This window comes from Arabidopsis lyrata, assembly GCF_000004255.2.
Source record: "Arabidopsis lyrata subsp. lyrata unplaced genomic scaffold ARALYscaffold_1, whole genome shotgun sequence".
Taxonomy (NCBI): domain Eukaryota; kingdom Viridiplantae; phylum Streptophyta; class Magnoliopsida; order Brassicales; family Brassicaceae; genus Arabidopsis; species Arabidopsis lyrata.
The window spans coordinates 3,388,884-3,414,562 of record NW_003302555.1 but is presented as its reverse complement, the minus strand read 5'-3'; the positions used below and the strand labels follow the sequence as shown (position 1 = coordinate 3,414,562).

Sequence of the window (25,679 nt, the reverse complement as noted above, 5' to 3'; positions counted from 1 at the left end):
CCCACGGTATTTATAACTTGTAAAACCTTATAAAAAACTTGTAAAACCTTATAACATGTAAAACTTTATAAAATAGCTTGTAAAATCTTATAATATCTTATAAAGACCTTATAAATACGTTGTAAAACCTTTTAAAATACATTGTAAAACCTTATAAATACCTTGTAAAAAACCTTTAAAATACCTTGTAAATTTTTCCCGCCAAAAATTTAACGCCAAAAAAATTGCGGAATCACTTTTCCCGCAAAAAAAAATTTTTGGCGGGAAAAAAATTTACAGAAAAATTTTACAAGGTATTTTAAAGGTTTTACAAGTGTTTTGGCGGGAAAAATTGCGGTATCACTTTTCCCGCCAAAAAATATTTTGTATTTTGTAGACCTAATTTTGTTATATTTCCTTATATATTTGTGATATCTTTTATTAAAAGAAGGGTAATTTAGTCATTTTGTACATAAAAAGGGGTATTTTAAAAAATGGACAGCCAAATAGGGCATTTTTGAAAAAAGGTATTGAAAAAGGGGCATTTTTGTGAGTCTCCCAAGAATATTTAGTATTTGGTAACATAATATTCGATAGTAAGTGTTTGAGTCATAGTTAAACTGAGGGTCACTTTCTATTGTATATAACTTGAGAGTTATTTTATACTGTCGAAACAAATTTTAGTTTGACTAATAATTGTATCAACCCAAAAAAATAAATCTCTTAAAATTTCCATAATTTAGATGACAAATTGAAATGCAACCTCTTTTTATGAAACACATAAACCCATCCAAGATACAATTATTAGACAAAACACTAGTTAAATAGATTTACTAAGAAATTGAATTGTATCTTGACACTAATATTTTTGAACTTTAAAATCACTATTAATAACAAGAAATCTAGTTAAAATTAATTGCCCATAATATTTAGCTAAAACACAAATACAATTGTCCAACATCTACAACAATTTTTCAATGCATTGTTGGGGTTTGGGACAAGAGACCATTGACACTACGATGACATTATAAACAGAAAGTAAATTAGATATGCTCAAAGTGCATTGGGTCCGTTTATGTCAATCAAATGAATGCCGCAAGGGAATCCACAAGGCTGAGAAGAAAACCGTCTGAGCCATACTTAGCTACCAATGATACCGATACCGGAAGATTTTCGTGTAGCCCCAATGGTATGCTCACCTATCAGAGAAATAAACCGGAAGATCAGACCGGTTCTTAACCAACTCCACAACCACAAGAAGGCAGATTGATGTTGTTATTACCTGACAGAATCCAGAAACTCCGGCTATCGACAACAAGCTGAAGGCTCTGCTGCGGAAAGATTCAAGTGCAGCCACATTAGCTTGGAGATGCGGTGGAGGACCTGGTACCGTTGGAATCACCAACACACCCTTCTCCTACAAAATTTGGTATGATTCACACATTAAACCGGTCTGCTAGTAAGTGTTTTCAACTAGGGGTGGTGCAATTTGCTTGAACCATAATCGAGCAATCAGATATGCCAATAAACCGATTAAATCCTTCAAATATTACCAACAAAAACCGAATTCGAACCAAAGCATAACCGTATTAAACGAATTCAAATATTTCCACTCGGTTTCTATATTCCACAAAATTCCTAGATAAACCAAACCGAAAACCGGATTGGACCCTTCCTACTTTCAATCACTGACATACCTAAATGTGTTATACAAGTTTCAAATTTGGGAGAAAAAGGAATAAGTTTATACCCCGAGCAAGGTTGAAAGAGCCGTTATTAGTTCAGATTTCACGGACCGGCAAAGGTCGATCTTCTCTTCAGACGTCCTGATAGCTTCCTCGATTCGTGCTGATATTCCAGGACCAAACTCTGGCTTCACCAACGAGATCCATGCACCGTGGTTTATCTTGAATTCATGCCTAAACTTTGGTTATGCCTATGTACTATATTAGAAATCTATAGAACACGTAAATGGGAAAGATGTTTTACCTCTGTAACAATCTCATTGAACTCGATAGAGCCATGAGAGACGGAATGCATAACTCTTGTTGTGTCGTGACATCGTCACTTGTCATGAAATGTTTAAGGCTTGGAACATTCTGTTCAATATACTCTCCAAGATTCACCTCCTTTACTACAGTGTTGCCTTGATACAGAACAATGTCATTAAGGAAAACAAAATCGTCAAGAAATAAACTCTGACTTCCCTTTTAACAAAAGGGCTATAAGTTCTTATGATAATTTTTACCTCCAAACGATTTTTCCACGGATCCAACTAGAGGCTGCACCAACAGATCATGTGGTACACTACATAGCTTGAAGCAGTCATCTGCGATAATCAATTGAGATGGTTCGATGGGGTTCAAGTGATCCTGCTGTAGGAGAACGCAGCCTACACGTTTCAAAGTGGCTGTGTCCCGCGCAAACCATCCTAAAGACAATGTTGGAACCATCAATATCAAGAATCAGTTTAACCATTAACATATCGGTTTTTAGTTGTTGTTACCAACTGTGTCGAAGCTCTGAGCCATTGGAGTAACTCCGACAGTGGAAACTGCACCGTGCGATGGCCGGAAACCAAAAATTCCACAGTAAGATGCTGGAACTCGTACACTCCCTCCGGTATCAGTTCCTGATTGATCAAAAAACCAATAAGACAGGGAAAAAAAGTACTTCAGTATGGTTATAACTTTTGGCAATTTTTGTTCAGAGCTCACCAATAGAAAAGTCCACAAGACGAGCAGCTACAACTACGGCTGAGCCACTCGATGATCCGCCAGGCACTCTATCGAAAGCAATCGGGTTTCTCGGAGTCCCATAATGCGCATTTTCTCCGTTTATACTGCAAATTAAGTAAGAACATGCTAACAAAAACCGTAATAAACCTAGTCATAGTTTAGTTCTAGCCTCTGTTAAGACATATCCTGGTTTTTGAATCATGAACTCCTAAACCAGAAAAGATGTGGAATTGAACCTGTAAGCCATTTCATCCATAATGGTAATACCCAAAGCTGTAGCACCAGCTTCTAAGAGAGATGAAACTACGGGAGCTGTAGAAGTAGCTGCCGTATGTGTCCTTAACCAATCCGGGTTACCAAAACCGGTAACGCGTCCTTCCACATCAAAACTGAGTAAACCAAACAAGAAGCTCAAAAATTTGATTGACAAGAAAGTATAGAGGAAATATTGTAAGTAGTTGGATATCGTACATGTCTTTAATGGCGAAAGTAAGACCCTGTAGAGAAGGAGGCAACGAGGAAGTAGAAGTTGGAGAGATTGTAACTTTCTCAATGAAAGCTCCAAAATCATTATTGGTCGCCATTGATGCAGCTCCCGTTCTGAGAAGGTAGATGATGACCAAGTAACGCTTGTTGTAGATAAAGGCTATCACATTATCAACGAGGATACAGTGGCCAAGTCATTTTCTGTTTTGTCTTTTCCTTAATATTATTGTCCTTTTGTTTTAATTTTTAAATATTCAATGAGATACTTTTTGGGGTTAATAAGTGTAATAAAGATAGACAAATTAACATTCAAATAAAAAAAACTTTGTCAAAGCACACTTGTTTCTTACAGTTTATACATTCTTCTGTCTGGTTTCCCTAAGTTTCTCCTTTAAGAAAGGATCGATAGACATAAACACTTAGATTCTTCTACAACACCCAATTTGAAAATTCTGATATGCTCTTTTCATTTTCTTGTCTAAAGTCTCCTCCTTTCATAATTCCACCTGGACGAGACTTGAACGCTGCAGGAAACAAGCGAATAGACTATCACATTCTACTTCAATAAAATTGGAATACCGAAACCGACACCGTACCAAACTGATACGATATGAAATAGGTTATACAAAGGTTACCATTACTCGAAAACCGAAAACCTTAAAAACCAAAAAAAATCCAAACCCCTACAATACAAGGTAGGCCTAAAAGAAGCTGGAAGACTCACAGTTTCTTGCTAATTTTCCTGGTCAGGTTGGTCAGGTGCCTGTTGTTGCCACATCGGTTGACCCATATACGGATTAGGTGGGTAGGCACCACCGGGATTACCCATAACCATTCCTGGGTTCCCTATTGGAGCAGTTCCTGCAGGCAAGTATCCATACGGGTAACCAGCAGCAGCAGCTTCCGGGACAGTCCCCCTCGGAATACTTCCCAAGACCTCATCCCTGAGATCCTCCCGGGGAACAATATCCACAAGGAAATCAAAGATATCGGTTCTAGTCACAGCAGCGGCAATATCGTTCTTCTGCAACGTCCGCCTCTTGTTCTCCTCAGTGTGGTTCCACGACCTGAGTGTCAGCTCCAAGATGAACATCTCGCATGCCCTTGCAAACACGACAGGCGCCTCAGCCGAGATCATACGGACATCTTCATCCGCTTTCATGATTTTCTTGATTCTGGCAAGTGGAAGGCTGTGGTTCTTGAAATCGGTAGTCTTCTCAATCTCTTTGAATTGGTTCTCCCAGAATGCTTGAAGCTGCTGAGCCAGCTGTTGCTGCTGCTGCTGCTGATGGATCTGGTGGAACGCCAGCTGGCCTGGTTGTGCCGCACTCCCGGGTACAGTAGCAGCAGTGGTGCTCATGGGATTGGTTTGGTATGGGTTTGTGCCGTAGTTAATAGCTCCAGACTGTCCATGTTCTTGTTGATCCATTCTCTACCAGAATAAAGTAAAAAAGAACTTGGGATTAATTCTAAGCTCTTAAGAAACATCTGACCAGAATTTTAAAGAGATGTCAAGGAGATAAGGTTGCCAACAATTAAGAAAAACAAGAATCTGCTGGATTTTACTTATATATGGTTTAACCAGTATTTCTAGATTAACCCAGAGGATCTAAACAGCAATCAGTATGAAAATTGAGCTTCGAATTTAAGGATAAAATTCGAAAGGGATTGTCTTTAATTTCCATCAAAATAGATAGAACAGAGAATCTGCTAACCAGAACAAATAGATTGTTCCTACAACACTAAGCCTATTATTTAATCATGCGAATTCCACAAAATATATCAGTAAGAACAGCTCAAATTAAATATAAAAAACAAAGAATCTGTAAACGAGAGTGACCTGTGGAAGGGAGAAACTGAAGGGGGAAGAGAGTGAATGATCCTCTTGGTGGGTAAAGAGAGTTTTAAGATCTGGTTTGGTGTTAATTTGCTGTGATTTTATTAGGGTTTTGCTGCTTTACCCTTTTTCGACTTTAACAATGAGGAATTTAGAAAGACAAAGGGAAGCAGTAGTAAGTGGAAGCTTTAAAAGCTGGGTGTCGTGTCAACCATTGGGCTTATGTCAAGATTCTTCTGCTGCTGTCAGATGATGATTTGTTTTATCTCTACATTTGTAATTTTTTATTATTATTATTTCTTAGGATTTTTAATTGGCAACCCTTTAATTATTGTTGCATTTGCATAGTCTGGATTTTTGGATCACAACATAGAAATGAACCAGAATCAACATTTTGTTCTGCTCTAATACTACTACTACATTTTAGGATGGAGAGACGTAGTGAAGGGGAAGTATTTCTCATTTCTCATTAATATCAAAAGAATACAAATGTGTGGTTTATACATATACCAGACCCAAAAAAAACAAGACCAGTACAATCAATAGAATGGTATACCGGTTCACTAAACCGGTTGGGGAATTCAACATCTTCTCCCAGAAAGATCTGCATATCCTTTGCTCTTCACATGTATTTTACCATCACCTATCTACCAAACTTTCCTAATCTGCCTCAGACAATCACAAGAACTAGTTGTGGGATTCGGTGTCTGCCACATTAGCTGAACACAAAATTTTGCCAATTCTCTTCGAGACAACAAAAATTCCTAAACAATGGAACTCTGGTTAATCCAAGATTATTCAATGTGCAGACTTCACGTGTATGATCAGGTTGATACGCTGGCGATGATCAAACTAACAAATGTGAAAGCAACGTACAGTCCAACAAGACAGATCCCCCAGAATCTCGGAACTCGGAACCTAGACCAGGTTATAACCAACAGAGATCCCATTAGACTCAGCAACAAGAAGACGAAAGCGATCACAATACCTACATGGAATCCAAGTTTGTAAGCGTTTGGATACACATTAGCTGTTTGCATCACCAAGGCCGATCCAAGTCCAACAAGCATGTTAAACATTGGACCTGCAAAGCAACCGGCCATAGCCATTGCTGGTCTACCTGCCTTTGCAACTGCCACGTCCGCAACTAGGTCACCAACCGAGTTTCCCCAAGCAAGAACGGTTAGGCCAAGGAGTGCCGGAGGCAGTTTAAGGAGGGTTCCAAGTGCAGCCAAGCAGTTAAGGAGCTCACCAGCAATTGTTGATATCCAGAAAACACTCATTATGAAAGCTACAACGATGACCGGCAGTTGCTCGGTTTTTGGTGGTTGTTTCTCTACTGTGAAGTGGAGGAACGCTAGGGAAGACGTCATGAAGAGGACAACAAGCCAAAGCGGGAGATGGGTGTTTGGAAAGAGGAAGGAAATTGGGTGGTTTAGTTGTACAAAAGAGTTGCAGGTGTATAAAAGGGCAAAAGGGCAGAAAACAATGTTGGCAGAACGATAAAACCTAGACCATTCAGAAGGAGAAGGTTTTGGGATGGTAAGGTTCAAAAGAACTGATACAGGAGTCTCCCACATCCTCGAGATCTGCAATCACAGCAATAAAAGCAAAATCAGACAACCGGTTCTTAACTTCAAATTCAAAATCAAACTTATATACATATGCAGTAATAATGTATAACAGAAAAAGTAAATTACAGTAACCTGATAGGATCCAAACCGGTAAACTCTTTTATGTCGAGTTCACCAAAGGAATACACATCATAGAGAGACTTAATTAAAGAGCCTTGACCAGTTCTCAATCCTAAACCCTATGAAAATCCAGAATAACTCAGACTCATTTTTCCCAACTTCTTTCTAACATGTTAGATCTCTAGCTAACAAACAATCTAACGATTGTTCCTGAGCGGTCAACACAGCGACAATCCAGTTGAAACCACCTAAGCAAGTGACAATGCTCATTCACTAGACTAAAATAAAGACTTACCATAACCTTAGAGTAAATTAAGAGGAAAACAGGGAGCCAATAAAGTTCTTAGGCAAATCAAAAACACATAATCTAAACTAAGCAATATCAGAGTTCACAATTGGTTGCTGAAGATGATGCTACCATAAAAATTCAAGCATAATGATCAATAAACGAAGCTCAAAAATGAGTAAAGAAGAATTTTACCATTCCATAAAGCCGAAAAATTCCGGAAAATTGATGGTCTTTCTCTGCTTTATAACCCACAAGAGGACCTGCAGCAATTTCACAATCCTGAAGTCTCAACAAATCCTTCTCTTCCTCACTGGTAATTTTCCCTTTCTCAACATTGGTACCAAAATCCATCCAGAAAACAAACCCAACGAAGAAAATATAAAACCCGACAAACCCTATAGCTTGCCACACAAATATCTCGCCACTCAAGTACACATAGAACAAGAACGAAGCAGCAATCAAATAAAAAAGCACATCTCTGACAAAGGACGCAGCGTCCACCGGAAACGGCGCAGCATAGATCGCGACGAACCCAACCACAAAGGCAGAGACGAAAGTCCCAGCAGATAAGATAGCACCGAATCCGGTTCGGTACTGACCACCACGCAAAGCAGCAACAGAGGCAAACACGTCAGGTGCGCCATTACCCAAGGCTAAGAGAGTCACAGCGGCCATACTGGGAGAGAGATTGAGGCGATCGGCGAGCTTTGTAGTGACAGTGGAGAAGTGAGTCTGAGCGGTTTTGATAAGTATGTAAAAGTGAAGAAGAATGAGGAGAGACAAGATTGGGATCGAGAAGAATAGGTTTTCGTTGAAGATACAGTAATGGAGGGAGAAATAGTTGATGACGCCGCCATTATCGTGGGATCTAGAGGAGAAACAAGAGGATTTGGGATTAACGATTGAGCTAGTGTTCGTAGTGGACTCGTCGAGAAGAGAACGAAGAGGATGATCCGGGAAAGTGGGAATGGTGGTTGTAGTGAAGAGGAAGAAGAAGATGAGAATGAAGATTAGGGTTAAACACAGAGCTGAGTTTCCAATGGTTGAAGAAGATATCAATTCCATGCCATTCAGATTCACAACAGCAAAACCAAGTTTTGAATTTCACAGATTTATTAGCATCTGATTCGCAGATACTGTTGTAGCATCTGATTGAGTTTCGCTGAGAGATCTGATTGTTCCATGTTAAAATAAAAAGTTTCTTTTTTTCTCAATGTGAACAAAGATAAGTCAATTAGTCACTGTATTCTCATAAACTTGGATCATTTAATAAAGTTTACAAGAATTCTTTGTAATCATTTTCAAGAATAAGCTACGTCATTTACGCAGGATTAAAATAAAAATCATTACAAGGGGGCGTTCCGAGAATTGAACTCGGGACCTCTCGCACCCTAAGCGAGAATCATACCACTAGACCAAACGCCCTTTTTGTTTATCCATCTTATCTTAAATACTAATGTCTCTTACCTGCCCATCCTTGCCTTTGACAGTGATGTGAATTCCAATTTAATTTAGGGGTGTCAAAATGGGTTAATACCCATGGGTTACCCGAATCCGCCTATGATTTTAGTGGGTTTGGGTAGAATTTTTTTACCCATATATATAAATGGGTTTTAGTGGGTTACCCTATTAGGATTATGGGTTTAATGGGTAAAACCCATTAGGATCATGGATTACCCATGGGTTTCATAACCAAAACTAAAAAGTAAAATTTATATATATTTATATTGATATATTATGTAAAATTTATATAAATATATGTAAAATATCTTCTTTTCTTTACAATTATATATGTAAAATATCTAAAATAACTATTAAAGTTTACATTTTACCTAAAAATAAAAGGAAAAAGTAAAATATATGTATAATATTATTTTAATTTATTTATTATTAAAAGTAAAAAGTAAAATATATGTAAAATAAAAGTAAAAAGTAAAATAACTAGATTTTTTTAATTTATTATTTAAAAACTTTTGTTGGTTTACAATTTTATGTTATTTTTTGGATTTTTATTATTTATATATTTTATTATACATATATATATGGGTACCCATATAACCCATTAAGCCAATGGATTTCTACAATAATGGGTTTGGGTATGTAAATTCAACCCATATAAATATATGGGTCGGGTCAAACCCGTCCATTAAACACTCGAACCCATATGGGTTTGGGTCGGGTCGGGTCGGGTCGGGTTACCCATTTTGACACCCCTAATTTAATCTAGGGGTGTCAAAATGGGTTAATACCCATGGGTTACCCGAACCCGCCCATGATTTTAGTGGGTCTGGGTAGAATTTTTTTACCCATATATATAAATGGGTTTTAGTGGGTTACCCTATTAGGGTTATGGGTTTAATGGGTAAAACCCATTAGGGTCATGGGTTACCCATAGGTTTCATAACTAAAACTAAAAAGTAAAATTTATATATATCTATATTAATATATTATGTAAAATATATATAAATATATGTAAAATATATTCTTTTCTTTACAACTATATATGTAAAATATCTAAAATAACTATTAAAGTTTACATTTTACCTAAAAATAAAAGTAAAAAGTAAAATATATGTATAATATTCAAATGTTCTTTAAATTAAGACTATTTTTTCTTTTTTTTATTTGGTTTTATGGTTCTTTGGAATTGTGGTTTTAAGATTTTAGGATGCTTTTCTATTTTAATATCTAGATTTTTTTAATTTATTATTTAAAAACTTTTGTTGGTTTACAATTTTATGTTATTTTTTTGGATTTTTATTATTTATATATTTTATTATACATATATATGGGTACCCATATAACCCATTAAGCCAATGAGTTTTTACAATAATGGGTTTGGGTATGTAAATTCAACCCATATAAATATATGGGTCGGGTCAAACCCGTCCATTAAACACTCAAACCCATATGGGTTTGGGTCGGGTCGGGTCGGGTTACTCATTTTGACACCCCTAATTTAATCTTTGACTAACTCGATATTTAACAAAACCAACAAACAAATGAAAAATATTACATTTCCATACGCGAAAACAATGTTTGGCAATATACATAATTATTATTCTTCATCATCATCAGTCACATCTAACAAATCAAAATATTCATGGAGATGCAATGAACAAGAATCGTTAGATGTTACACGGCAACCATCAACACGTTCCTTTTGATCATCAATCATATCTTTAGACATCCCCCAATCCAACATCTCTTCTTCAGTATGGTGTATCGCGAAAGTGTAATCTCCGCTCGCACCCAACTCCATCACTCTGAACTCGCAGTTCCCAAAATTGTTCAACCGCTCGAACTCTTCCACCGTCCACTTGAACCATTTCGTTAGAAACACCCGAGAGGTCAGTCCGTGGGACACAATCACTAGATTTAGTTCACTTGATGGATCAACTTGATGCCTGTTCATGTCCACGTCTCTCCACATAGACTCCAGAAAACCTTTCAAATCAGGTGAGACATTAAACGATCAATGTTATATAACATCCATGAAATTTTGAATAAATGAAAGTTTTGACATTGATCTCACTTTACATATACTAATGTTACTAGAGAAGATGAACACTGATAAAAAATGATAAAAAAAAAACAATTTATATAAAAAAATTAAACGTTGAATGTCTTTTTTCTGCAATAATATAATTTTATTTAAAGATACAGCCTAAAAATTTACAAACTAATTTCTAGATAAATTAGTCTACATCTACAACTTTCACTAGCTAGTTGGTTCCGTAAAATGATTTTTCTAATTAGTTTATACATAAAAGAATACGTACGTTACACGAAGACGTTCCCCCAAAAAAATCAACAAACTCGAAAACCAATCAAACTACGTCTTCTTTTCTCATGTCAAAAAGTCCTGAAAGTAGACTTGACCAAACACACCATTTCGAGATATTAATTATATGATTCCACTACCTTTCTTATAATTAATTATAGTATGTTTTGTCGAATTCAAAACTAATATTCAATGTTATTGTAATGAAAGCATCAATTATTCGTATCTAATGTCCACTATAATAAAATTCAAAGAACTTACTAGAAACACGATCGTAGACGTCGGCGGCAGATTCACCTTCGGGAAAACGATAGAAAAATCTACCGAAACGTTCCCTCGTCTCCTTCACAGCTCTCATCCTCTCTTCCACTTGAAAATTCCCAAAATCTTGTTCTCTAATCCTACACTCTTCCCTCACTCCTATCACGCGCTTCCTCGAGAACCCTTTCCCTACTTCCCTCAAAGTCGTCCTCGTTCTCTCGTACGGCGACACGTAGAAGTACACGCGCCAATTCTCTCCACACGCGCTGCCGCTGTGAGTCGATATGAGGGCTCTCATTTTCTTCCCGGCCTCACGCGCCTGCGCTCGTCCTTCTTCTGTTAAAGGGATCTTGTGATCGGGTGTTGTCTCGTAAGCCCCTGCATCGATGTTACCGGCTGACTCACCGTGGCGCATTAGTATGATGCGTTTTGGGAGTATCTTCTTCTCATTCACCATTTTTTTTTCCTCTCTTTTTTTTTCCCCTTTGGCGTTTAGATTAGATTTGATTTTATAGTGGAGAGATCGATGATTATTATTATGTCTTGTCAAAACTGAGAGCCTACCTTACGAGACCACGTTCTCAAGAGACGACTCTGTTTATGATCCCACTCTGTTTCACATTATGCAAAAATGAGAAAAGTGTTTACGAAAGACAACTAACCATTTTTTTACCATCATTGACTTTCATATTATCAATCAAATCTAGTATTTTTTCTCTCACCTTTTACTGTAGGAGAGTCCTCTAAACATGTTTTTGCAATTGTTTTCTTAATATCTCTATTTATTTTATTTTTTGTGAACTTTTACAACAAAACTTTTGCTTATAACTTACCAAATCCATACATTTTTCCCAAACGGGAAATATACAAATTTATTGTTTCAAATTTGCCATCCAAAATTAGATACGTACACGAATCACATTCAAAATCACACCAATAACAACAATCGACTTATATAATCATATACCCAAAAAGAAAAAAGAAAAAAGATATTATTGCACAGAGTTGTTGAGCAATGCTTGTATTTCTTCAAGTGACCGGCCTTTCGTCTCAGGTACCAAAAAGTATATAAATACGATTGAACTGGCGGAGACCATTGAGAAGATGAGGAACATTCCTTAACAAATAAACAAAATATAACACAATCAATCATCCATTCATAGAATCATAATAGTGATAATGAGAATTATATTAACATGTTTATATATAAGTACTTACCTGATGCATTCCATTCTAGCATGAAATTGAAAGTATATGTGATAATCCAACCAAATAACCAATTGGTTACGGTAACTAAGGTCCCAGCTGACACCTTCACATTCATAGGAAATATCTGCAAACGAAATAATTTTTTGAATTAGATTTTGTTGTTGTTAACTCCAAATTCACATTTCTGGTTGACACTTGGGTGTAACTAATTAACCACTATGCTATAAATGTTGGTCATATATAGTTCCTTATCGTTAGTAACATTCTTAAACAAATATTTTAATAAAAACATGAAATATTAATGTTGGCATACCTCAGCCATTATAATCCATGGTAGTCCTCCCATTCCCATCGCAAATGACACAATGTGACCCAATACGCCGATGCAAGTGAAGATGGGAGTGAGTTCAGGAAGAATGCCAAAGGACTGCATAACGTTTAACAAAATTTTGAAGATATAATTAGCTAGAGAAAAAAGGTGAATATTTATATTCATATTGTTCTTAAGAAAATATATTCTCATTAAATTATGTATTCATATACGTATAATTATAATTACCTGGAAACCGTAAGAAACACTTAAGAGCAAAGCACTGAAACCCATTGCAGAACAAGAAGCCTGTTTAAATTTATATAAAAAATTAGCTAGTCTTTAGTCTGATGAAGAAAAGTCATAACTAATATTACTTGATTGAATCAAAATTTTATAATCTAACCATTAGGAGCGTTCTCCTCCCCATTTTATCGACGAGGATTGTTGCCAGCATCGCTTTCGGAACCTAAACATAATCAAATAAATATTTCAATTTTCATATTGGAATTTCTATAATGTTTTTAATTATTATTTTTTTTTTTAATTGAAACTTTACCATAATTGTGGCTATTACGGATGTGCCAATAGCACTTGGAAATCCTGAAAAGAAAATATATAGGTTAAAATTTTAAAATGGATTGACACTCAGAATATTTATTGGATTGAACTTAAACATGAAATATTCATATTATCAATTAAAATACCTCCTTTGTTGAAGAGGCTACTAGCATAATAGGTAACACCGGAGCTCCCACACAATTGTTGCAAAAACATTAAACCAACTCCGATCTGAATACAAATATATATGTACGAATTAATTATTTTAAAATGTTGTCATGTTTAATAACTAATTCAAAAGCAATTTACCAAAATCATGTTTTTTTAACACAACTACTATCCAATATAATTGTTTTCATTAGTTCAAAATACTTACAATTAACGGATATGCGTATCGTCTCTGAAACAATTCAGACATCTTACTTTCACCACCGTTTTCTGTCATGTCAATGGTATCCTGAAAAAAGTTGGAAACCCTACATTAGTAAATGAATAGATACAAAAACTTAAAATGAATGGAATATTTTCATACTCTAATTGTGTTTGCTTCACGAGAAATATCGACGTCAGATCCCCTAAGGCGTTGCAACGAAGATCGGCATTCTTTATCACGACCTAACTTCGCCTGTCATGTATACAAAACTATATTTGAAGAAGCCAACAAATATTTACAAATATTTGAACCAAGTTTCAAAAGATTTACCGGCTTTTGATTGGTTATAATCATATATAGAAACCAATACTATATATGCAAATATATATAAAAAATAAAAAAAAAACTTACCAGCCATCTTGGAGATTCGGGGATGAAAAATAAACAAAAGACGTGGAACACACATGGCACCAATCCTGGAAACATACAAACATAATGTTAAAGTGACCCGTTTGAATTACATCTATCATTTAAAAAAAAACTTTAGATGACAATCTCTAAACGGAATCATACCGACTACTGTTAGTAGTCTCCATGGAATAAAATTGCCAATGATGAAGAAGAGTGAAATTCCGCAATTTTGCATCAACTGTACACATTTTAACAAAAATACATGTTATAACAAAGTTATTATTCCAAAGATAACACTAGATAGAAATTTACGTACGTACCTGATTGGCGAACACAAACGATCCTCGGACATGTTTTGGTGCAATTTCGGCTATATACACCGGAATCTACATGAAACACAACTTTGTATCAGTAATTCTCTTATTTTAGTTTTAAAAGTTTTGTCTGCTGAGAATGAATTTAGAAAAAGAGGAATTACCACGTAGCTAAATAAACCAACGCCGATTCCAAGTAACAATCTTCCACAGTCCAACCACATTGCATTCTTCAAAAACATTAATATAAAATACAATAATTTAAAAAAGCAGACAGAAATTAATAAAAGGATAATATTAAATAAACTGTGACAACTGACAAGTAAGCAAAGACAAACAACAAGTAGTTTAGACAAAAAACCTGAGCCAGTGCTACACAAAGCCAGCCTGTGATACAGAAGAATTCGCAAAACAACATCGTCTGTTTTCAGAAAAAAATGGAAAAAAGGTTAAGTAAAAACCCGGTACGAGTCAAACCAAACCATGGATTTGGTTTTGGTTCATAAAAATCAAAACCGAAACGTAATTTTTGCTAGCTTACCCGTTTTCTTCCCAAGACATCAGCGACTTTGCCACTGAATACTGCACCGATCAAGCCTCCTAAAGTCAAGATCGACCCGAACATTGAGTACTGTATAATCCAATAAAATAGGGTCAAATTAGAAGTCAAAACTCAAAATTACATTTTGAAGAACTAAAGATTAAACTATAGTGAAAAAAAAGAAGAAGATTAAACTATAGAGTAATAATTATTTGGTTACTTCTGCAACGGAAAGAGATAAATCTTTGGTAATCCCTGCTTGAGCACCCGATGAAAAACCAACCTACAAAACCGATAAATAAGCCGGTTCAGTAAATTCAACATCAAATTCAGAGTAAAAACCGGTTGATATAAACCGAACGAAACCGAAATCGAATCGAGAAAAGAAGACTCACGCCACAACCGGTACAGAAGGAGCCAGAGACGGCAACAAAGGTACTGAGGAAAACAGAGGCGGTGACACGACATTCACCATCGTCGTTTTGAGGTTTCTTGACCTCTCTCGGAGATTTCCTCGATAAACCGGCTTCTAAGAAAGCGTCTTCGTTAGGGAACTTTCTCTCTCGTATGCTTAAGCTCTTTCTCAGCAACCCTTTTTCCATGCTCTTTTGTCTCTCCATTCCAAAAAATCTTCTGCTTCTTCTCTTTTCTTTTTTTCTTTTCTTGGTTAATTTTCTCTCTTTTGGAGAGCAGATATAAGAAAAGTGAAGAGTTGTGAGGAACTTCGAAGTTTCTCTTATGCAACTTGAGGATTGGATGTTTTTGTCAACTGGTCTCTGGACAATTGGATATTTTATCATTTACACGTCATAAATAATTTTCTAAATTTTGTTTTAGCTAGATTTTTAATATTCAGTGGACTTAGTCTTGGGCAAATCAAACTGTGTTCGCTTATTATTTTGTGTAGTGGTAGCATTTTATTAAATATTGGAATAGGTCGTCCCGCGTATATATAAGAAAACGGTTCAATAATCAAGACGTCTTTATTTTTTTAGTCTTAGTTTTGTTTTGTTCAGAATTTTAGATCCAGTCATCCATTCACAGTGAATTTGACTATTATGTGTTTCGATTTCTATTATAGATAATTATCGTCTTTGCTTTTACGTTAAAGAAAATGTTTGTACAGTTTTTATTTTGAATTATGTTTTTTAAAAGTTATATATGATTATGCCTTCATGCGAAATATAAATTGATATGTTTATTTGTATATATGCAAATAACGTGAAAGAAAGAAAGTTTATCAGTCCTTATCAGTTATTGATGATTTGAAAAGTCGTTCTTGGTCGACCACCCTTTGTTTTCTTTATTTCTGAATTCATATATTTGACTATTCTCCATATGGGTCCAAGGATCCACACCTATGAAGTTGATCCATTTCAAGTATCTAAATGAATTTTAAAGTGATCAAAATCTCGCGTATTTGACTATACATACATATATATATATATATATATATATATATATATATATATATACAAGTGTTTCATATTGCATAATTGTTTTATGAGTCCTTTGTTCTACTGGTCAGAAATGCAACAAACAGTAGAGTGAAGAAGTCGAACGGAAGGTTCATGTTAGCTGCATGAACGAATACATGTCTTTTTCATCACTTTTTCACAAAAGAAAAAAATGAGACCCACAACTTTGTCCTAGATTTATTTAATAATTTAATTCTACTGACTACTAATTTATCTAAGAAAATTAAACAGTTTCTTTTATAATGAAAAGTAGTCATGTATAAATAATGAAAAGTAGTCATGTAACTAAGTTAAGGTTATATAGCTACTTGAAGAAGCTTTACACCTCTATTGGAAATATTAATAGGGACCAATATTTCTCTCTTCCATCCTCATTTTTCTACCTACATGGCTATATAGATGTTTCTTGTGGTTAATTTCATGATGTAAATATTTAATTACTGGATGAAATCTGAAGCATGGTTTGAACAAACTCAATCTGTTTACATGCAGTTCCTTCTAGCTATTTCACTCATTTATGAAGTCAAAACCTTAGCTTTTAGTAGTTATATGTACTTTGTATGTGTGAAAAATATTATTTTTGATTCAGTTAAATTTACAATTGTCAATAATTTTTTTCAAGATTTAATTAGGAACAAATACGAAAATTACCAAATGTCATGTGCCGTTTGCAAAATTATAACAACTATTTTAAGAAGATCAAAAGGCTCTTGTCTAAGCGAAAGAGAAAGCAAGGCCGGTCCAATACAAATCAAGGCCATTGGACAAAATTTGTTTTTGGACCTTTCTATCATTAAAATATTACATTGAATTTCATATCCCAAATCAAACTTCTGCTTTGCCCCATTTTCTTACCAAATATCTTCTAAAAAGAGTTGGACTTCCAAGCCTCAACAATTATAGGCCCATTTATTTATGTTTAAGTCATTGAATCAAAACCTAATCAAATATCACAATGTAATTCGATGGTATGTGTTAATATCGCGGATGCGTCACTACTCGAACTCAATTTTGTATAATTCATGTTGTTGACAAACACAAAAAATATATTAAATTCACACTATTTACATTAAAAAAATCCTCTATTATGCTTAAATCTCAGCTTAGTTTTTTTTTGTCTGATTTAAATCATCAATTGAAAGTTTATCTCCATTAACTAGTTTTGTTAGTTCATATCACGTCGCATTTAACTTGGGTTCTTCTTATTTCTCCTAAAAATGGAACGTAAGTAACATAATGGAATATATGAAAAGGAAAATAATGGAAGTAATGTTTTTACTTAATTTATCTTTATCATCTACTGGAATATTTACATATGAAAAGAAGCATCGCTGCATCGACTAGTCAACGATTAGAAAGTCCGACTGTATAATTGTGATTCCATTTCACAAATCATGTCTGGTACGTGCAAATTACCAGCTAAGATAATTTAGTATGTAATCAGATTTAAAGAATATCTTTATGGATAATTAATTTGATTACATGCGCCACTTGCAAGATATTACTACCAAATGACTAAAAATTCAATAGTTTTGCAATTAACTAACAAAAAGGAAAAAGTCAAGATAATTGAAATATCAGAAAGGTGGTTAAACATTAAAAGGATTGATCATTATGATTTATGCAAGTAGATCAGATGCACTTAATCTACCACGAATCTGGTTGGCACAGCGATAGCTTAATTACGTCTGGCTAGAGAATTAGAAAACCTTATTTTTGAAACCTTAAAAGGAAATAACTTGTCTTTATTCTTTACTAACTTGTAGAGAGGATAAGAATTAACCTAGTTATATTTGTTGCCCTATCACTATCCGTATCTATAACCCCATGCTATCGAGACAAAATATAATAAAAATAGAACAATGATTTTTCAAATGGAAATACCTCACAAATCAATCCAACTATAGGAATGAGGCCGGAATTATGGAACACATACAGAACAAATAATTCCAAAAGTAGACACTGTGGGTCTATATCTACAGGTTTTAAAGAACTGGTGGATTGATTAATAGCAACTACTAGTAAAAGTGAATTATTTTTGAATTGTTAAATATTAATTTTTTTTTTTTTTTGACGGCTGTTAAATATTAGTAATATTGAATGAAAGCAAAAAGCCAGTAACTTTAAAGTTCAATTTTATATTACTTCTTTTTTGTGTAAAAAAATACATACATTGGAGTAATTAACTGAGACAGAGAGAAAGAGAGATATCTAAACCTTATAGTGATCTCTTTCTCAATTGCCATCAAATGAGGTAACAATTATAACAAAATCTATAAACCTCCCCCCAATTTTAATCCAAAAAAAATGAATAACTTTAAACAGGTAAAACTAGTTCTCATTGTAGAAAATCTGTAAGAGAAGCTTGTATATCTTCCAATGTTTTTCCTTTAGTTTCGGGTACCATCGCGTAAATAAAGACTATACCCGCACCACATATAGTAAAGAAGATCAAGAACGTTCCTGAAACAGATTGTATATACTTCAAATATCAGATAAAGATCTAATAAAGTTTGAGAGTTTAATGACTATATAGTATATGTATTTATACCTGATGCGTTCCACTCTAGCATGAAATTGTAGGCAAAAGCTACAATCCAACTAAAGGACCAGTTGGCCAAAGTAACCAGAGTCCCAGCAGAAACTTTAACATTCATTGGGAATATCTGCAACATCAAATGTTACATTTTTAGAGCTGAAAAAAAGTTATATATAGCGGCTTTTCGAGGAGGTAATGTTAATGTTTGTTTACCTCAGACATGATGATCCATGGTAAGCCTCCCATGCCTACGGCAAATGAAGAGATGAAACCCTGTAATATGATGTAAAAGTCAGATCAGTTTATACAAGAGCATTACTTTAATTTGCTTAAAGAGATTATATACGTACCACTACACCGATACATGTGAAAATCGGAGTGAGCTCATCAAGCATGCCATATGACTGTTTTAGACGCAAAATATGAAAAGTAAGTATAACGAGTAAATTCCAAAAACAGCAACCAAAGTTTGTATATCTCTTTTGTTATAAAGCGAATCGTCAATGTTAATTACCCGAAAGCAGAAGGAAAAACTAAGGAGTAAGCTGAAAAAGCACATTCCACCGGTAGAGGCCTGTGGTTAAAAAGATTATTCATCTGTTAAAAGATATGCTAAATTTATTTTCTTCATTTGATATTTGACCAAAAGAGATAGCAAAATCTTACCAATAGAAGTGGTCTTCGTCCCATTTTTTCAACCAAAATCAGACCCAGAATAGCTTTTGGTATCTACAAAACCAGAACACATGAGCATAAGTGTACTTCTCGGCAAGATTTATCACGAATAAATGAAGCTATGTACAAAGACATACCATGATCACCGCAAGAATCATTGAGCCGATGCTGCTTGGAAATCCTGCCGTGAGTAAAAATACATTTGTTACTCCAACGAAGACAGTAAATTATCGTAACATAGGAAACAGAGTTTGTTTTTCTATTTACCTCCTTTGTCAAATACGCTACCGACATAGTACATAATTCCTGAGCTTCCAGAGAGTTGTTGTAGAAGCATTAGTCCCACACCAATCTGAAAAATGTCACAAAATTCAGAGAGTAAGCAATGGTACAAGAGAAAATCAACATTGTTTCGTCACAAAACGTTTTAGAATAAACTTACAACAACAGAAGGAGCATATCTTCTCTGAAACAAATCCATAACCCGCGATTTTGGTCCTTCATCAAACAAAATCATGGTTTCCTACAGTTGGAAATTCCAATGATTAGTCATGTTTGATTGAAAACAACAAAAATGTAAAAACAAAGAGATGTGTAAAAAGTTGTAATACTTTGATAGTGTTGGCTTCTTCGGAGATATCTGCATCATCTCCGCGAAGATGTTGCAATGAAGCTCTACATTCTTTTTCACGCCCCCATTTTCCCTAGAAACCATATTGAATCATCACTTATTACATTTTTTTGAAAAGATCATAACTATTAAAAGGGTCCATTGTTAAGCTAAATATACCAGTAGTCTAGGGGACTCTGGAATAAAGAACAAAGTCACAACTTGCAAAGCACATGGAATGAGACCTGAGAGACAGAAACCGATAAAACTTCAATCACTTGTTGATGAAAATTTTATAACTAAACTGCTCGTAAAAAAGCTTACCGATTAAGGCCAATTTACGCCAATGAACAAAATTTCCAATGACGTAGAATAAAGACAACCCACAACTCTGCATCAGCTGTAACGACATTTGAACAAATTTTAAGAAAATATAATTAGTACTATAATATATCTCTTTTTATTGTTAAAAAGATAATTCCCTGATTATTCTATAATTACCTGATTAGCAAATACAAACGCTCCTCGAACATGTTTTGGTGTTATTTCTGCAATATAAACTGGTATCTGGATGCAACAGAGTTAACATGGAGTTGGTAAAAACAAAAATCTGTATATAATATAGAAAGAAATGGAAAATAAAAAAAGTAAAAGAATTATTACCACATAGCTTAATAAACCAACTGCAAATCCTGTGGATAGTCTTCCTATATCAAGCCACATGGAGTCATTTGCAAATGCTACTGCAAGCCAACCGAAGATGCAGAAAATTTGAGCAAACCACATTGTCTGTTTAAGAGAAAAATCATCAGTACATGATCATGAAACATATATGTTTGTATATGTCGATCAGCTTGTTAGTTTTTGTTAGGAAATTTACCCCTTTTCGACCCATGAGATCTGCGACTTTCCCGCTGAAGATGGCACCAATCATTCCTCCAAAAGTCATGATTGAACCAAACATGGAGTACTGAAGCAGTAAAAAAAAAAACAGAGAAGTTTAAGCAAAATTTTCACTTTTTAAGTGAAGAATCATATATATATAAAAGGTTGCTTCTTACTTGTGCAACAGAGAGGCCTAAATCATTTATGATCCCTGTTTGAGCAACTGATGAATAACCTGCCTGTAAAATCCAACCCCAAATTTTCTTATTTCAGATTCATTATTATTATACACATAAATCAAAGATTTTTGGATATAAATCACAGATTTTAAGATTTTTAGAAGAAAAAGAACAAGAAAATTGAGAAATTGTTAAATTTTCTCAAGAAGATCAATAAGGATTGATGACTAACCGCACAACCGAAGCAGAAAGAGCCACAAACAGAAACGAAAGTACTGAAAAGTACAACAGCAGTGATACGACACTCGTTGATGTCGTTTTGGTTCTTCCTCAGTAACAAGCCAGCTTCCAAGTTTCTTGAGTTCTCCGACATAGTCATCTTCTTTAACTTCTCCTCGGAAAGATAACAGAGATAATTTTCTTAAAGGTTTTTGAAGTTATATTTACGAATATATATTTGTTCGAATGTTTGCTTTTTTGGGTTCCATTAGAGGACTGAGTTTAAAGCTCATTTATATTCCTTGATTAATGGAGGAGGAAAGCCAGAGGTCAGCTTCCCATCTTTTCTTTTGTGTCACGTTTCTGTTGGGTTTTTATTCAATTTTATATACACGTATTGTTTTTTAATGTGATATTGTATCTTCTAATGTTTTTCTTATTTAAATTTTTAAAAATTTGTGAAATTTGTAATTGGACTTTTTTTGTTGGCCGACTGGCGTATGATATTTTTTTTTGTTGGCCGACTGGCGTATGATATTTATACAAAGTTTTTTCTTCTTTTTGAGAGAATATTTATTTAAAGTTATGTAATTCATCATCATCATCATCATCTTTATGAAATTGTTTTTCTTTTGTTTTGTGAGTTGGTGGATGCTTTGATTATTTCATGCTAGTTAGTTGTTATCCACTCTTCATTGGGTAACTTTGAAGTGGTCCCTACTCCCTATACCGAATCAAAACCGTAATTGAGTGAAAATTTGTGATGAATTTTATACATGTGAATGTCTAGATACATTTGGTGAACCCGCGGTCTAAGTAAGTTTTGTTTAAGGTTTGGGTTTGTCTTTTTGGTCTGTTTATATATATAAAACCATACCATGTAAACTATTTTCTTCTCAAAAAATTCAAAAATAAAAAAAAAACAATAAATACATGCCACATGTTCTACCGTTATCTAAAAATCAGGATATCCTAGCTATAGTATTTTCTTATCCGTGGAGCAAGCCAGATAAAAAGATTTTTTTCTTTGTTTGCGTCTTTGTCTTTTTGTTATGGTCCAGTTCATTACCCGATAACCATTTATTTAGTCATATTTGATTCAGTACTATACAGATTTTTTTCCCAAACACACTACTGTTCTTCAGAAATATCCGATAGTTTTTTTTTTTTTAACATTTGAATGATATCATCCAAAATATTTAAATAATTCTAAATTTTCAAACACTAAATATTATTATGTTTTAAATTAATGAATGGAGCCAAATCATCTATTTAAAATCGTCTAGAGCGTATACGTACTATTATTATAAGTGTCATTTGGAAAAAATCCAATGTAATCTTTTTCGAAAATATATTATAATTTGATTACCCAAAGTCAAAATTAATCAGAAATAATATACAACAGAATTTAGTCAATGTAAAACCAATTTTTTTATTAAGTTGAGTAGAAAATGTCAAACATTATATAGAACACACAATTGGTTAAACGAGATCTTAAATATTCTGGATAAGAGTAAAATACAATATTTCTTACGTGAATAATTAATCAACTTACAAATATTATATATACTTCCTATACGTGGTTAATCAATTCATCACAAATTGATATGAGTTGTCACACTTGCTATAGTTTCCATGCAATAAATAGTAAACGCGTTGATCGTGGTTTGTTTGAAGTTTACATAAAAAAAAGCCGTGCACGTTAGCTATTGCGTTAGAGAAATGATTCCTTGTAAGCAAATCTAGAAACTACTACATGTCCATTTTTCAAATGTCTTACGTTCAATCAAACGGTTTCTCCTCACACTTCATATATTTTGACATTTTTGTCAATATCTAATTTGATACGACAAGAATTTTTCTCTTTCTAATTGGGGAAACAAGGAAATCATCAACAACCTTGAATTTTTCTCTGGCAAAAAAGGTATTTATTGTCCTATCTCATCCTATCAATAAAAAGAAAAACAATCAAAGGCGTTTTTAGGCGTTTAAACAAAACAAAAGGTGCTGCCAAAAAGAAAAACAAAAGATATAACGATATATATATATATATATACACGATTTAGGAATGGTTAACGAATAGAGAGAGGCAGAGAGCGAGGTTCATTTTGTAGCCTTACAAGTGTTATGAGCAGGCTCCACCTATAGAGCACATTACAAAGTAATCAACGTTATTCGTCACCATCACATTTTCTGTTGCTGCACGTAGAGGTAACAGGTTTAACGCACGTTATCCAAATGGTTAGTATTTTTTTTTCTTTTGAAAGATTTGATATGATGGATTAAAAAAACAGTACCTGTAAAAATGATTTGATCGCTCTACAGTTTTAGTTCACCATTCAACATTTTGACTGGAGGACTAATTTCATCTAACTACTATACGTCAATTACATCAAAGAATATCAACCATAGTTATTTAGCTTGTTTTCCGATACTAGTAAATGCAACGTTTATTTGAAGAGTTTAATTAATGAGCTCTTTACATTTAGAAAGAAATTATACCAAATTTTGTAGAAAGAAAGACAATTATATTATCATGACTTGTAAACCAAATTTTTTTTATTTTTTTTTAACCATAATACCTTTGGTTTAGCTGGCCGGAAAGTAAGATTGTAGCACGCTTACGTGTGGTTGGTCTGTTGATCCTCGAACGCCGTATTTTTGCTTCACATGTTCGTAACAGTAACGCTTTAAAATGAGGTATTAGGAGGATACATCAACCGATAACATGGGACATTTTTTATTTTCTACGAAAAAAATAATTAACAAGGGACCTTTTTATTGCTTCTCTATTTCTTCGATATCTTGACAAGGGAGGTTGTTGAGAGATTGGTAGAGGTGTTGTAATTTTTAAAAGTATCATGTTACTTATATTCTTGTACAGATTGATAATCAAATCAACACATGCTTAGAGATGTATTTTGTTTTTTTTTTTTTTTTTTTTTTGTGCACGACTTGTATTTTGTTTCTTTTTGGTCTTAAAATAAGAGAAAAAAGCAGTAACAACAATGAGAAAGGTGATTCTTCATTGATCTTGGGACAAAAAAAAAGTTAATGACTCCTGTTTTTAGGTATCATGAATTCATGATGTTGAGATTCTTTAATGTTTAGCCTCCTTTTACTGACTCATTTTTAGGATCTGCAAGTTTTAGTCCATTAGTTCCATGTGACACAATAAAGTGGGCACTCCAATAATAAAGTGTGACCTAAAAGAATTTATAAATAAATGGGTAAATATATCGATTATTATATTGGCCTAAACCTCTATGTCCTTTTCGGAGTGAATAGTCTATTTTTGCTTCCTACGACTTGATATTCGACGATTATCAAATCTATTGTTATTACGCATATTTTTGGCACTAACAAATTAAGTTTAGCTGGTGACAGTTTGACTTCAAATTATTGTGGATTTGGAATTAGAAATCTTAATTAACATTGGATAGAAATAACTGAACCAAATGTAAAATACAAGTTTTCAATTTTTCATGGTATTTGGAAGATAAATGGTTCTTTAACTCGTTAAATTCAAGTAGTAGAACAAAAACAATCAAAATCGATCCCGATTATAAATGGACGTCTGTAAACTACCAACTTTAAATGTTGTTAATCAAGAGATTTTTAAAAGAATAGAAAAGTGCTATTTTTTTTTTAATAAGAGTCGCTAATTTAAATAAATAAATTAAAATTCATTTCATCCAAAATATTTTGAAATATACTGTAAAAATTTCTACTTTTTTCTTTGATTGCAGAAAACCAATCAAAATCCAAAGTGAAAATCATATTCATAAATTAATCATTGATTTGGGATTCTATGATATTTTCAAGATTCTATGATGTTCAAGCTGGAATGAATGTCTCGGGAATGGGAACGGAAGAGATAGGAAAAATCCAGGAAAAAAGTATTTATTTGAAAATAATTGTAAAATTTGTATAGTAATTAGATTTGTAATTATAAATTTTTGTCTCTAGGGACAACTTTTCCAATAAACCACAGAGCCACAGTAGTTATGCTAAACTAGACAATTATTAAGATCAACTAGGTAATTAATATGATGTTTGTGAAGGCTGCTTAGAGGATAATCGAGTGATTAAAAGGATCGTGAAAGAATCAACTTCCTTGGACAGAATCTTGTACACCAATACCAACACATATTGTTTGTCGTCGGGATTAGGTGTATGCGATCGTGCTAAACTGCTAACTAGCTTAACCAAACATTTTTTTTTGGATTGAAATGAAGTGCAATTTGAATATGTCCAAACTTTAGTCTGTATAATGTGGTTGTCTTAAAGATTCTTAAATCAAAAAC

At 34.0% G+C, this 25,679-nt stretch overlaps 6 protein-coding genes and 1 non-coding gene across 7 annotated transcripts; all 7 read right to left on the bottom strand.

The window, feature by feature from the left end:
• Positions 1-866: 866 nt before the first annotated feature.
• LOC9325791 (amidase 1) lies at positions 867-3,400 on the bottom strand. The gene is made up of 9 exons (XM_002889681.2): positions 3,189-3,400; positions 2,954-3,106; positions 2,697-2,821; positions 2,486-2,611; positions 2,228-2,410; positions 1,969-2,125; positions 1,730-1,898; positions 1,262-1,396; positions 867-1,178 (listed from the first exon to the last, which is right to left on the bottom strand). The coding sequence occupies exons 1-9, from the start codon at positions 3,299-3,301 to the stop codon at positions 1,062-1,064; spliced, it is 1,278 nt and encodes a 425-aa protein (XP_002889727.1). The 5' UTR covers positions 3,302-3,400; the 3' UTR covers positions 867-1,061.
• Positions 3,401-3,486: 86 nt separating this feature from the next.
• Positions 3,487-5,231, bottom strand: LOC9325790 (nuclear transcription factor Y subunit C-9). Its single transcript, XM_021012224.1, has 3 exons — positions 5,044-5,231; positions 3,928-4,635; positions 3,487-3,727 (listed from the first exon to the last, which is right to left on the bottom strand). Exon 2 carries the CDS (start codon positions 4,630-4,632, stop codon positions 3,937-3,939), a length of 696 nt encoding a protein of 231 aa, XP_020867883.1. The 5' UTR covers positions 4,633-4,635; positions 5,044-5,231; the 3' UTR covers positions 3,487-3,727; positions 3,928-3,936.
• A 251-nt stretch (positions 5,232-5,482) lies between these two features.
• Positions 5,483-8,467, bottom strand: LOC9325789 (cation/calcium exchanger 5). Its single transcript, XM_002889679.2, has 2 exons — positions 7,216-8,467; positions 5,483-6,629 (listed from the first exon to the last, which is right to left on the bottom strand). The coding sequence occupies exons 1-2, from the start codon at positions 8,086-8,088 to the stop codon at positions 5,865-5,867; spliced, it is 1,638 nt and encodes a 545-aa protein (XP_002889725.1). The 5' UTR covers positions 8,089-8,467; the 3' UTR covers positions 5,483-5,864.
• TRNAP-AGG lies at positions 8,377-8,448 on the bottom strand. The gene has a single exon. It is a non-coding gene; the product is annotated as a tRNA-Pro (tRNA).
• Positions 8,468-10,023: 1,556 nt separating the features above from the next.
• On the bottom strand, positions 10,024-11,790 carry LOC9325788 (phosphoglycerate mutase-like protein AT74H). The gene is made up of 2 exons (XM_002889678.2): positions 11,069-11,790; positions 10,024-10,470 (listed from the first exon to the last, which is right to left on the bottom strand). Exons 1-2 carry the CDS (start codon positions 11,523-11,525, stop codon positions 10,082-10,084), a joined length of 846 nt encoding a protein of 281 aa, XP_002889724.1. The 5' UTR covers positions 11,526-11,790; the 3' UTR covers positions 10,024-10,081.
• An 80-nt stretch (positions 11,791-11,870) lies between these two features.
• On the bottom strand, positions 11,871-15,517 carry LOC9325787 (sugar transporter ERD6). The gene is made up of 17 exons (XM_002889677.2): positions 15,183-15,517; positions 15,008-15,070; positions 14,788-14,877; positions 14,608-14,667; positions 14,411-14,476; positions 14,253-14,318; positions 14,095-14,170; positions 13,933-13,997; positions 13,681-13,773; positions 13,525-13,605; positions 13,295-13,379; positions 13,147-13,190; positions 12,994-13,056; positions 12,837-12,896; positions 12,591-12,704; positions 12,287-12,401; positions 11,871-12,185 (listed from the first exon to the last, which is right to left on the bottom strand). Exons 1-17 carry the CDS (start codon positions 15,405-15,407, stop codon positions 12,061-12,063), a joined length of 1,491 nt encoding a protein of 496 aa, XP_002889723.1. The 5' UTR covers positions 15,408-15,517; the 3' UTR covers positions 11,871-12,060.
• A 2,866-nt stretch (positions 15,518-18,383) lies between these two features.
• Positions 18,384-21,780, bottom strand: LOC9325786 (sugar transporter ERD6-like 3). Its single transcript, XM_021011994.1, has 17 exons — positions 21,386-21,780; positions 21,151-21,213; positions 20,970-21,059; positions 20,753-20,878; positions 20,591-20,656; positions 20,414-20,489; positions 20,270-20,334; positions 20,091-20,183; positions 19,922-20,002; positions 19,747-19,831; positions 19,617-19,660; positions 19,471-19,533; positions 19,319-19,378; positions 19,155-19,208; positions 19,018-19,077; positions 18,817-18,931; positions 18,384-18,728 (listed from the first exon to the last, which is right to left on the bottom strand). Exons 1-17 carry the CDS (start codon positions 21,530-21,532, stop codon positions 18,604-18,606), a joined length of 1,413 nt encoding a protein of 470 aa, XP_020867653.1. The 5' UTR covers positions 21,533-21,780; the 3' UTR covers positions 18,384-18,603.
• Positions 21,781-25,679: the final 3,899 nt, after the last annotated feature.

Bases quoted from the DNA above. Each gene is read 5' to 3' on its own strand.
- LOC9325789 (XM_002889679.2), bottom strand. From the start codon at position 8,088: ATGGAATTGATATCTTCTTCAACCATTGGAAACTCAGCTCTGTGTTTA. The intron at 6,630-7,215 runs GTAAAATTCTTC...CTGTGATTGCAG, and splicing joins TTTTTCGGCTTTATGGAATG to ATCTCGAGGATGTGGGAGAC.
- LOC9325790 (XM_021012224.1), bottom strand. From the start codon at position 4,632: ATGGATCAACAAGAACATGGACAGTCTGGAGCTATTAACTACGGCACA.
- LOC9325791 (XM_002889681.2), bottom strand. From the start codon at position 3,301: ATGGCGACCAATAATGATTTTGGAGCTTTCATTGAGAAAGTTACAATC. The intron at 3,107-3,188 runs GTACGATATCCA...TGGTTTACTCAG, and splicing joins ACTTTCGCCATTAAAGACAT to TTTTGATGTGGAAGGACGCG. The intron at 1,397-1,729 runs GTATAAACTTAT...CAAATTTTGTAG, and splicing joins CTCTTTCAACCTTGCTCGGG to GAGAAGGGTGTGTTGGTGAT.
- LOC9325787 (XM_002889677.2), bottom strand. From the start codon at position 15,407: ATGGAGAGACAAAAGAGCATGGAAAAAGGGTTGCTGAGAAAGAGCTTA. The intron at 13,998-14,094 runs GTATGATTCCGT...GTATGTTTCCAG, and splicing joins GAGACTACTAACAGTAGTCG to GATTGGTGCCATGTGTGTTC. The intron at 13,380-13,524 runs GTAAGTATTTTG...ATTTGTATTCAG, and splicing joins GATACGCATATCCGTTAATT to ATCGGAGTTGGTTTAATGTT.
- LOC9325786 (XM_021011994.1), bottom strand. From the start codon at position 21,532: ATGACTATGTCGGAGAACTCAAGAAACTTGGAAGCTGGCTTGTTACTG. The intron at 21,214-21,385 runs GTTAGTCATCAA...TGGATTTTACAG, and splicing joins CTTTCTGCTTCGGTTGTGCG to GCAGGTTATTCATCAGTTGC. The intron at 21,060-21,150 runs GTAAGAAGCAAC...TTACTGCTTCAG, and splicing joins TAGGCCTCTCTGTTGCACAA to TACTCCATGTTTGGTTCAAT.
- LOC9325788 (XM_002889678.2), bottom strand. From the start codon at position 11,525: ATGGTGAATGAGAAGAAGATACTCCCAAAACGCATCATACTAATGCGC. The intron at 10,471-11,068 runs GTAAGTTCTTTG...CTGATTTGAAAG, and splicing joins CGTCTACGATCGTGTTTCTA to GTTTTCTGGAGTCTATGTGG.